This window comes from Cheilinus undulatus, linkage group 7 (assembly GCF_018320785.1).
Source record: "Cheilinus undulatus linkage group 7, ASM1832078v1, whole genome shotgun sequence".
NCBI lineage: Eukaryota > Metazoa > Chordata > Actinopteri > Labriformes > Labridae > Cheilinus > Cheilinus undulatus.
In genome coordinates, this window is record NC_054871.1 from 25179539 (window position 1) to 25192135 (window position 12597).

Here is a 12597-nt window from a genome sequence, read left to right on the forward strand (position 1 = left end):
AGAAATAAACACCTCATTTCAACTTAAAAAACACATTAAAGTTATTCTCAGTTTTCATTTTGACAAAGTCAAATAATATACATATATTTAAAACATGAAAAAAATAATATAAGATTAAGAACAACACAATAAAATAGAATTTGTAATTTCATTTTCAGCACCTTTATCACACTTATATAACTAAATAATTTCAAAAATAACTTAAATATGGTCAAGTGATAAACATATGTTGTTATACCTACATGTGTTTATCCATCCATCCATTTTCTATACTGCTTATCCTGTTGGGGTCACGGGGTGGGGGTGGGGGGGCAGTTAATTGCTAGGCTTACACGCATTTAAATGTGCTTAAATAATATTCCATCACTTTAAAGCGTCAGGCCTTGGAATAACACCACGCACACACACACACACACACACACACACACACACACACCCAAACACACACTCATATCCCTTTCATTGTAGCATTACACATTTTTCTTCACATATAGTTACCGATACTGATTTACTGATTTCCCTGTTATTCCCTTGTGCCTTTTCTCCTGGTGTTGTATTAGTTTGTGTTTTTTGATGGACTTCTGTGTTTGGACATTTGAACTAAGTCCTCGTTTTTCCTTCTGGGCTTTTGATTATTAAATCATTTTTTGTTGGGGTTGCGCTTTGGTCCTTTTCTTGTTTTTTATCACATTCTGATGAATACTAATCACCACATCTGGGACAGTTCAGCTACAAAATATGATTGAAAAAAAGTGGTGTTCACATAAAATCAAATACAGCTTTCATCACAGCACCTACCTCTATGCAAGACAGTCTTGATGAAACATTTTCACTCTGCTGTTTAAGACTCTTGATTAAAACCCTGAGGCAGTTGCAGGTCACAGATGATTCAGCAGTGAAAGGTGAAGCAGTCAGTTGATCAATAACTTTAAGTTGTGACTATTAAAGCAAATACAAGTCAAATGTCTAGAGATGTTTGTTTAAAGAGTGTATAGTAAATGTTTCCAAGAATAAAAGATTGTCTTACACACATGTCACAATCCTCTGGTTAAGATTCAACCAAATGTGTAAATAACACTAGTACAATAAACCCATTCATTCAAAACATGGTGAAAGATTAAAACATACATATCAGAGTAGGCTACTTTGTTGCTGAATAGTGTGTGATATGTGAGAAATTTTAAAGCCTTATTCAACTACAACATCTTACATCTAACCCACTAGCACAACTGCATCAGTTACCAGCCGATAATGTTCTCCTCCATGTCTATGTTGAACTGGAGAAACATTACATGACCAAGTATCTTATTGCATTCAGTTGAACAGCAGCGTTAAATCTACTGGTAAAATCCGAGGGTGCACTGTTTACCATGGTGCAAAAGTTATAAAGCTGTGATATATATAATATGGTAAATGTAGGCAGGTTTACTGCAACAGCTAGCATCAAGACCAAAAAAGAGATGTCAAAATCAGGTCAAGCCATGGACAAAAGATATGACTACAAAACAAAATTTACAGTACCAAATTAATAAATAAGTTACACGTAGCATCTAAAAACAGAACAGAAAGATATTGAAAAATAAACAGTTACAGTATGCAGAGCAGCTATTCACAACTCATCCTGGCTTCCGCTTTTAACAGCTATGATCATTTTGCAGTCTGTCCTCTAGTGTTTGGCATTCACAATACAGGCATGTTTCTGAAAATCTGCAAATAATCCATGATTAATGATCATTTATGGGAATTCTGATTTAAAGATGCAGGTTTTGGCTTCATATTGAGCTGGTCATTTCCTTCCTGAGCATATCTGCTCTAGTCTTCACTTTCGTTCCGCTTTTTAAACTGGACCCCAGCACTTCCATTCAAAAAGATGCTTGATTCTGCGATGCGTTCAGTCTTTCTCTTTGCTTTGGTTGAACTATGAACCAAAAAAGAAAAAAAAATCAGGAACAGACACTCGGAGAACTCTTTTAGTGGTGCACTATGTCATAATTTTTATAATATCAAAGTAAAACCAAAAGCACTATACCTGTTTTCAGGAATAAGGCAGAGTGTGTGATACAGGTCAGCCGTGGATTTTGATTTGTGAGGAACAAATCTAGACGAGGGGGAGGATGATTCAGACGGGCATTTTATGAGCTTCCTTTGAGCTGACGCTGCACTCACCTTTGTTTCAGCTAAAAAATAAAATAAAACTTTATTGATCCTTGTCAGCCTGAAATGATTGGTCGTTAAAACACAAGTAATACCACAGTAGTTAAAATAGGAACTCCTACTGTAAACATAGAAAATAATTTGATTATATAATTCTTCATAATTATGATATGAGGATATTAATGTACCATCGTTATGAAGTTTATCAGATACAGCTGTTTCAGCATTAAGATTGGGTATCTGGCAGGAGGTTTAGTGTAAAATATTAAATACTCACATAGTACATAGGCACTTTTAGACTTTGACATCGGGGCTTTTTTTGACTCAGAAAATGGACTCATGTTTAAAAACTGGTGTTTGAGCCACATTGCTCGATCATCCTCGAAGGCCTTCCTCTGCAAGTTTCATAAAACACAAGCCATGTCAAAAACAGACCCACTTTTTAAACCTCACATGAGTACACATACCAGACTAGAAATAAATTTCATGAATCACCTCATGGCTAAGTCTTATGGCTGCTTCAGTGAAGTTTTTTCTCTCCTTCTCAAAGATTTTCCTTTGTTCCTCAAGAGTCTCCCACTCCTCCCTGAGACGCTCTTTCTCCTGCAGCATGAAGCAGTCGCTCAGCAGAGATGCAGCCTCCTCATCACAAGGAGAGCTCAGCTGCTGCTGCAAATAAAAGTAGGAGTTATTTAGTTAAGAACTTTGAATAAATAAGGTATCACTCTAGTAAGTGAGGTTTGGTTTCTGTGCTCTGCTAACACTATGAAAGAGTTGAAAGTTTGAGTCTGTTAGAGATCAACCAGTCATCTATTATGGTTTAATAGACGCTTTATGCCTCTAGGAATGGTGGTGAATATATCTTTCAAATAAAGCCAAGTGTTAGCGTTAATGACTTCCAGGCAAGACTGTCTTTTCCATGTGGTTATTTCTACAGGGTTTTTTGGTCTATATCAGGGCTGTCCAATTTGTTGCACTTCCTCTCCTGACCACAAATTAACATTGTGTTGCATTGGGAGTAGGGTGGCGCTGTTGAGCTCCAGTCAGCTCAGATCTGGAAGCCCATGACCAGAGAGTGAGTCAGTGAGAAGATGCTTGGGTCATGGCAGAGATGGGGCGTGTGAGGCAGTGGCACACTAATAAGGGAAAGTTTAAAAATAGTTAGGAACATTACTTTTTTAATTAGACTGATTTCAAGGCGATATGCCCAATTAGTATTTGTGCCATATGGATGTTCAGTAATTTCATGCTGTGAAACACAATAAAGAATCGTGTTACTCATTTTCAGAATTACTTTGTATGAGTTATTATTTTGCACAATTATGCTATAGGCATATTTAATTTCATGCACTGCAACATGAATGTTTAGTTTTGGCCTGCGACCCTCCACCCTGATTCATTTTTGGCCCTTCACTGAAAAGAATTTGGGCACCCCTGGTCTATATTATCTCCAAAGAAGTGCTGTTCACCATAAGAGCCACAGTAGAATGTCATAAGGTTAAGCAGCTCTAATTGTGCTACCTTCAGTGGTATTAGTCCAAAAACAGCAGCTTTGTAGGAAGTAAAAACTCACGCTTTACAAGGTCCCTCCTTAGAGCAGAAACCTTTAAACTGCATGTTTTTTAACCTACTTTGGGCCAATTCCATTTGATACGTTTCAGGAAGTGATAAGTTTTATTTAGTGTCATGCAGATCTCTGGCTTAAATTCAAATGTTATTATGGATTGTTAGCTGCAATTTAATGCAGGTATTCATTTATAGAGACTGATTCTTCATAAGCATACAATCGATTAGGGTTGATTTGTCATCAGGGTGGACAAAGTTCCACTTATATTGTTTTCCACATGGGTGTTTTAACAGGATTAAACCAAAGCCTGGTGATACATGATTAGTTAAGACAGCTTGGACTATAAATGCACTTCAAATGAACCCAGAGGCTGAACATCACAGATTCTACATCTCCAATGCAGAATCTGTGAATATAAATTAGAGATAAACATAAAAAATATAAAACTTTCTTAGGCTGGCTACACACTAGATGGTTTTAAAACATGGGAGACCACAGACATGAAAATAGTTTCAACTGATTTTTTACACTATAATCCTCCAACAGCAAAAACTTGATGACTTCACCAGACTGTGATAACACACACTTGCCATTTGTAGTTACAATTTCACTGAAGAGATTCCTCACACAGTCGGAAGCCTTAGTGTCCCTTTAACTTCAACTCAAAATAGATAATATTTGTTCTTAATGATATTTCATGCTGACATTGCTTTTTGGACAGTAAAGAAACTCCATGGGCCATGGTTGGTTAAAATTTTATGGTAAGATCTGTCTTACATGCAGAAGCTGCTGTTGTGTTTGAATGAATTCTTTGCACTGCTGAATCTCTTCCTTAAGTCTCTCCATCTCCTCTTCATGTGTCTCCCGAGAAACAGCATCCGTGCTTTTAATGTCACCCATCTGAACCAGAGATGCTGCACAAATATTAAAGAAAATCAGAATTTATAGTCATTGCGACATCCATTATAGTATGTCTAGGCCAAGATGCCAATATATTTTAATGTATGCTTTGCAACATGTATATAACACCATTTTATGAGTGTGTTATTAATCTAGCATAAAACAAATATGTTCTCATATCAAAAGCTGAGATATATACACTACCTTGACTGTCCAGTCTCTCCATGTGACTTTTAAGTCTTCTCCACTGGAGGCGAATACTGTGAGTCAGCTTCTCCCGGGCGTGAACACAATATTGGTCAACACTTTCTTTACTGGAATCAAACACTTCCTCATCCTCCTCAGAGTCAGCCTGTTAATGACAGTTATCTTTTACTTGGAAGACCAGAGAATATCATAGGAAACCATACAACATTAATCTATATTTTGTTAATTCTGAATGCAAAGATAAAAATAAAACAACTTGTCCAACCTGTAAGCTTTCTTCCTGATGCTCATCACTTTTTGCTGTTGATTTTTTTGCTCTGAGAATTGTCACCATGTCTTTTTTCATGTGCTGCAGAACTTTGTTTAACTCTGCATTTTCCAGCAGCAGTTCCTTTTGTCGGGCATCATAGTCACTCAGCAAAGTCTTATACATCTCCCCTTCATGCCTTGACATGGGACAGACAATCATTCAATTATTCATCTATTTTAATTTTATGAACATCATGTAACAATCAAAGCAAAAGTTACGCTCCATCAGTTTGGATTAAACCACGACACAACTTATCTTTCGTAAAATAAACCCAAGAAAAACGACTAAGTACCTCATGTAGCCCATTTCAAATACAGACCTCTCCGATTGCTTTTTCAGATTATTCATTTTATTTCTTTCTATGCCTTCAGTGATGCGACTCACAGTTAAGGCAAATATTTAGAGAAACAGCTTTAAGAAGTGAACTTACTTTGCTTCTGTCTTTTCAGTTTTCCACAGACTTCTCTTCCCATCAGCTCTTCCAATGTTGTTTAACACATCAATAGCTGAAAGCAAATAAATTAAATGTAGAAGGTCAGACTTTAAAGACTGTAAAGGCATCTATAACACTATGATCAAAGGTTTTTATTTCACGTTAAAATGTTGGTTTGAAGATTTCTTTTTCACCTTGTTTCTTCTCCTTTTTGTCAACCAGAAGTTGGTTCAAACGCTCCTTCAATTTGTTAAATTCTCGTTCTTTCCTTTTCATCTCGTGATTGTACTGGCTGGCACGACTTGCAATTATGTTCTGAAGTTTTTGGACCTGGAAGGAAAAATAAAACAAGTATTTTGTTTAAATCATCAAACTTTTCTGAATAAAAACTGCATTGAGTTTCATAAAATTTGTTGGGAACCATTTTCCTTAACATACCTCTTCTTTTTCATTTTTCAGGCAGTTTTGTAAACTCTTCATTTTCATCTGCAGCTGTCGTTCTCTTTCAAGTAACGTTGTGTTTTCTCTTTTGCATTGTTCAAGCTGCTCCTACGACGCCAGAAAAGAATGACCATTATTAAGGCGTATGAGTGAATGCAATTAACATGCAATCTTGAAGAATTTAGTTCACACTTTTTTTATTTGAAAACTGTATTCTGTAAATTAATCCAAGGGTGTAAATCTTTGCATACTTTTAGTCTGGTGCTGGTGAGCTGTAGGTAGTCCACATTGCTGCTGGACTTCAGCTGTTCTATTTCCATGTTTTCCAGAGTTCTGAGGCCTCTGCGATGTAACTGAATCAGGTCATACATGCAGTTTAGCACCGCCACAACATTCATCTCTGAGCTGCTGTCTGACTCTGTCCAAACTGGAGGCAGGCCAAGTGATGACACCTCCTGCAAAAAAGAGTCAAGAAAAACAGGATGTTGAGAAGAGAATCGTACGCTACAAATCACAAACTGTGGTAATAATACATCATTGATACTTGCGAGGTTACCTACCTGATTGATGTGCGATAGACATTCTTGTACGTTGTGCTCTGTGCAGAAGGAACTGAGCATGTGAGTGCTTCTGTGCAGTGGCAGCAATGATTGGCTAAACTGCCTCAAGGGGGATGCTCTACATTCAACGGAGCCGGTGCCAGTGTCCTTGACTTCTGGGGAAAAATTGTCAATCAAATATGAGCAGGATACCTATGCCCATGTAAGCATGCTTGACAAGGAGAGGTAACACTAAATATGGAGTTAAAGATTCAGATGTTGAGGTTACATTTAGCAGCAGAAACTAAGAATAGCACTTCTTCCCATTTGTGAGTTTTTTACCCACTACTCCCGACTCAAAGGCTGTGTTACAGAGAATAAGATGAAGGTCAAAATTATGCATGAATTTATTTTACACATCTACATGCTTCCCAAAAGGTTATCACCATAAAGCTGAAATCATGTGCAAAATCTAATGTAGCATCAGAGACAGGTGAAATAATGATACACTTTTTTTTTTTTAATTGCTGAGTTTAAATGCTCAACACGTCTCTCTCAGAGTGAGTATCAAAAGACCCTTAAAGACTTCAAAGTCTGAACTCACCCAGGGAGGACTCTGGCATTTTGGTGGTGAAGCCTTCAGGATGTGTGTGTTGATCATCTACTACATGTGCAGGATCCACCTACGCACTTCCCTGCTCCTGAAATAGAGCCTCAGATTAGCAGTGTCCATTCAACACGGTCTAATCACAGATTACGAGGCAATCAAGGCTAACATGCAGCAGTGGGGATGTGGAAACTCACAGCACCCTTCAAAACCAACTGATGACTAAGCTAAGTCATTCAATAATTATAGGCCACATTCTCAGTAGTAAATGCATGGTGGATCAAAAGCTATCTTATAGGTTATATACATTATATATATTATTATTATTTTAATCATTGCATTCATTCAAGTCCTTTAGGAGACTGATTTAGGTTGTTAAACCGTTGATGCTGTCGTGGTGGGGGTTGCTGTACCACAACATGATCACTGTGGGGGTTTTAAAAGGCTCCTCTTTGAGACCAGACTGGCTTCTTATCCTAAAGCTCTTGTCATGAGCTGATCTTGCAAATGCCAGACACACAGTGAGGGGATTTTACTGCAGAACCATACAAAAAGAAACAGTTTTTCCTCCTATGGGAGTAATGCATATATTTCTACCATTTGCCACACAATATAGTTATAACTGAAAAGTCATGGTATCATGTGCAACACTTCCATTACTGGTTTCCAGCTATCAGAGCAGACACCAAAAGCTGCAAAAAAATTTAAAGTACATTATACATATACTGATTGTATATATCCTTATATACTGATCGTAACATGAGTATTTTTTTACTGTTTACTGTTTGATATTTTTACCTTTCTATCACTGTTTTCTTTGTTTTTTATATTGTACTTTCCCCAAGTCTATATATTTTACTTACTTCTTAATATTATAGCCTCTTTTATGTTTTTATTTATCTATTCATTTCTACCTTGTTTTAGTGTCATATTGCTCTTTTCTGCCTTTATTGATTTTTGCTGTCTGTCTGTTCTTTGTGAAGCACTTTGGGCTGCATGTTTTCATGTATGAAAGGTGCTCTACAAATAAAGCTGAGATGAGCCGAGTTTATTTGATCCAATCAAATACCTTTTATTGTCCCCAAAGGTTAAATCCTCTTGGGCTGCTATACACAGAGGAATCAATAAATACAACAAAGAAACAGACACTAGCCACATGTTCACAGAGAAGCTAGGAGTTTTTTAAACTCGGTTTCATACATTTAGCTCTGGGAAGCAATAACTCACTGTTAACTCAGTGGGCCTTCCCTTTGGTGTCAGATACTTAATCAGTCTGGCTGGACAGATGGCAAGTCTACAGCCGCAAGGCTTAACAGGCCTAGACCCTTCTTAGACTGACCAAGCACAAGTGTTAACCTTTATATAAATCATAAAACTTTTTACAGTATAAAATCTCCTAAGAAAAGTTTCTACAGAATTGTGAACATATTGAATGTTAAGGTTTTTGGTCTGTCTCACTGAGACTTGCATGAAAATAACAGGCATATAATTTAGGTGACATTTTAGGCTAGACTGTAAACCACCAAAGATGCCTGATGGGGTCACAGCAGGTAGCTCAGACTAATACTTGAACACACACAGCCCTGCAGTTCACTGTGGCCCACAAGGGTTGGAGTGATTATGTTCCGATTTTTATATTAGTCTGTTTTAGTGTGTTACTGACTGACAACTGATTTCTTATGACGGACATGCTTTATTGCAAGGTTGCCATAAAGGATTGCAATATCTTTTCTTGCTGGGTATTAAGTTGTATGAGCTGGCATGGATACAAATAGCATGGGTCATTTCTATTGAACACTTCAAAAGTTCAACAAGCAGACCTGAAAGGGAAAGCTAATGTTGATGTTATGCATTGCAACTTCTAGCTACACAAGAGCATCCAGCATCCCTCCTCTTAGTAAGAATAACTCTGAAAACATTTTAGCATCACTGACAACATCATCCCGCTTTACAAACCGTAGCTGTTTATGCCAAACAAATGCCCGTAGCGTCAAAGTATTTTAGCTAGTGTTAACATTGCCAGTACTATAAACTATAGACAAATAACCACGGAAAAGCCTGGTACAAGTTTGAGTCTCGTTGTTGACGTATAAGCATTCCCACAGCCTTGGTCAGCCAGCAAATAATGCTTATTTTGTATACCGTTAAGAAGATAAGACAAAGGTCAATTAGGTGTTTCGTGACACAGCAGACGTTGAATTTACCAGACGTTGCTCACTGATCGTAAAAACATTTTGACATTGAAGCCAAACGGCTAACCTAACATGCAGACACGATACAAGGCAAACGTTAACAAACTCTGCAGAATAAATAACTGATACTCCGTGTGTTTCATGTACTTACTCGACGTTTCAGTGTGTTATGTTTGTCCAATTTGCTCCTTACTTCACGACACAACAGCTCCTCAAGCTCTGTCGGTCCAAATGACACCCCACACCACTGAACGCAAACCAAACAGGACGCTAATTGGCTGACTCGTTGTCTAGCAACCGAGCACGGCAGAACGTGATTGGCCAACGGCTGTGGGGAAGGTCAAACGTTTGAAAGGCAATCCGTTTTCAAAAATACTCTATAAATGTTGCTGTTTAAGGCGATAAAACGTGTCATACTTTTTAAATATGAACAATGTGAACGCAAAAGTAAATTTAATCAAACAAGCTATGTTTGATTAAACTATATTTTAAGCTATGTTGTGATTTACTGATGATATCAATGTATGCCACTTTATTAGCCACTTTCAATGAAATTTGTGAACTTTTTACCCAATTCGCCCCCTTCCCACTTTTAATCCCATTTTCTCTACTTTTCCTGCCATTTATGCCACTTTTGATAACCAGTCAGGCCACCAACAACCAATTTTTGCCACTTTTGAACCTTTATTCACCACTTTTTCTGTCGTATTTGCCACTTTTGACCCATTTGTGCCCCAGGTAACCATTTTTTCGCCACTTTTAACCATTTCTTTTGCCTGTTAACCCTTTTCCCACTTCTTACCATTGTATGTTTTAATCCAGTCTGCCCCTTTTAACCCATATGTGCCACTTTAAAAAAAAAAAGTCACTTTTTAACCACTTTTATTCTGCTTTGAGGAAAGCGGTTTACAGTTTGAGGAAGGTAATATACTACGGTACAAGTATATTAATAAGTTATTTGTTGCTTTAATAAGAGTGGTTGTTATTCAAGTTTTAAAAAATCACATGATTATCACAGCTTTACTTTATGATGGATCATGATTTTCATGACCTCCAGACCCCCCTCCCCCCTAATTTGGCTGCAGACACACAAGTGGAAAACTTACTTTAAACAGGCCAAACTTTAATGTAAGACAATCACTTCTTACAAGAATACATCAAAATATTGCACTTCACAGTCAGTGACACAAGCCAATACAGACAACCATAAATTCATATTTAACAAAACAGATGAATTAACTCCCTTTGTGTTAATTTTCTGAGTTTATATAATTTTCACCGGTTCCAAGTTAAATTAAAACTTTGGAAAGTGTTAAATTTTCACTCTCCCATGGTTTAACTTGTAACACCCATAGTGCTTTTTATGCATTTAAGTGTAATTTTCAAACAGTTATGTGGTATTTCCTTACCACCTTGGGTGCCAATTTGAGGTACTTATAACTGTTATTATTGACAAAGAAAATACACTTTTAATATCAAATTAAAAATGCCACCCTACAGTCAATACCTACAGCAAAATTATGTGTTTTATAACAAAGATGGAGCAAAGAGACAGACAGAGGTAGAAAAAGCATCCACTACAGCCAACAGAAAGGGGGAAACAGAGCTGCACTTTCTAATTACCTGTCTTTTATACCAGTAAATCACAACCCCCTGGGGGGGTCACGAAAAACTGAAAGGGGGTTGCTAGATGCCTTCCAAAAACCAAAGATATTTTCAGTGATTTCAAATTGTAGATTTTACCCATTTTTATAAAAAATACATAAATAAAATTAGTTCAATGTAAATTTAATACATTTAAAACGTCATTTGGTGAGATTTATGCTGAAATCAAAGAAATGTTGAAAAAAATCTTTAAAATGTTCTGAACACAACTTTTCCTGAAAGTGCACGACTGTGTTCAACTTTACTTCAACCCCCTTCAGGTATGGTAGGGGTTCCTGGTCCTTTTAACCTTTATTTTGGTGGTACCGGGCTGAAAAGTGTGAGAACTTATGTTATACAATGGCATCAGAAACAAACTCTATTCAATTTTCACCAGCAAACTAAAAGAATTCACCAGCATTAACAATGATCAGAAACTTCCTTATCTGCTTGCTGAAGTGCAACAGTGTACAAATGTTGCAGTAAATTGTGAGCTTAGGTGACTAAAGAATAATCTCAATTACCACACCACCACTATGACAGTACTGTCTGCATATTTCTTAAAAAACAATATAATTTCTACATTTGTAACCATAATATATTGTTTTCATGCCATTATTATCATACATTTGTATATTGTTTTGGTAATGAAACTGGTGAAAATGTTCATCTTTAAAGAGTCGGATTTTCAAAACTCAAAAATTTCAGGTTTTATGTTGTGGTAAATACTCGAAAAAAAGGAATTTGTTTACAAAAATTGTTATTGGCGTAGAGTTTTTAAAACATTAACATGTTTTTAAATGTTAATATGTAAAGTGAGGGGTGGGGGGTGGGGGTACTAGATTTTTACAATCATCTAACTCCATCACTGAAGACCATTTTGCTCAGATTGGAGTTAAAATTATACTAAGGGAGTTAAAATCAACTCTGACATGTTTAAGACTGAGAATTCAACACATCATATTATTTTTTAATTGTTTTGTTCCAACAAACTTGTCCATGTTTTGAGGAAGAGAGGATATAACATGGAAGAAACACATAAATGAAGTATGCTTAGATACTGTAATTTCCATGTATAATATAAGCCATGACATCTGGGCTGCTGCTGTTGCTTCCTTTATTCAGATGCTAATTCTAGGTCTAAATGCTTGAGGTTTAAGGAATTAATGAAAATTCAGCTTACTGACATTTTAAAATCATGAATCGTATAAGAGAGTACATTGGTTTTATGGCAGTAAAGTGTCCTCTAAATTTGGATTTAAGTTTGTTAAGCCAAAAGTGCATCAGGTTGAAAAAATATAAGGCAAAGGCTGTTATAGACATTAATGTGTGTGCCTATAAGAGACTGAAGGTGTGTGTGATGACCTTTGTTACTTCTAGTTACAACAATGGAACAATGATTTTTAAACACTGCTACAAAAAGCTTTTTGATTTTCATTTTAACATTTGACTCTACAGTGCTTAACAAATTTATTATACCACCTTAACCCTAACCAAAGTCAGGTTTATGCCACAGCTGCCCTAAATTAACAGCATCGGTAATTACCAAAATCATTTTTTATGTTTCTGCAATGGTTAATACACCAATATGTCGAAGGTCTTT

General features: G+C 36.6%; 1 protein-coding gene across 3 annotated transcripts; it reads right to left on the reverse strand.

The window, feature by feature from the left end:
* Positions 1-965: 965 nt before the first annotated feature.
* Positions 966-9586, reverse strand: LOC121511850 (afadin- and alpha-actinin-binding protein-like). Of its 3 annotated transcripts, none has more exons than XM_041790681.1 (14): positions 9502-9586; positions 7156-7252; positions 6573-6724; positions 6264-6467; positions 6010-6120; positions 5766-5901; positions 5569-5644; positions 5094-5274; positions 4826-4973; positions 4499-4635; positions 2650-2823; positions 2432-2549; positions 2030-2177; positions 966-1918 (listed from the first exon to the last, which is right to left on the reverse strand). In XM_041790681.1, the coding sequence occupies exons 2-14, from the start codon at positions 7172-7174 to the stop codon at positions 1813-1815; spliced, it is 1710 nt and encodes a 569-aa protein (XP_041646615.1). In that variant the 5' UTR covers positions 7175-7252; positions 9502-9586; the 3' UTR covers positions 966-1812. The 3 variants fall into 3 exon arrangements, with proteins under 3 accessions (XP_041646615.1, XP_041646616.1, XP_041646614.1); XM_041790682.1 differs by having other exon boundaries at positions 2650-2820; positions 6573-6727; XM_041790680.1 differs by having other exon boundaries at positions 6573-6727.
* Between the last annotated feature and the right edge of the window lie 3011 nt (positions 9587-12597).

Coding starts and splice junctions, on each gene's coding strand:
- LOC121511850 (XM_041790680.1), bottom strand. Junction 5,902..6,009: donor TGAAAAATGAAAAAGAAGAG/GTATGTTAAGGA, acceptor TTTTCCTTCCAG/GTCCAAAAACTTCAGAACAT. Junction 5,645..5,765: donor CAAAAAGGAGAAGAAACAAG/GTGAAAAAGAAA, acceptor ATTTGCTTTCAG/CTATTGATGTGTTAAACAAC.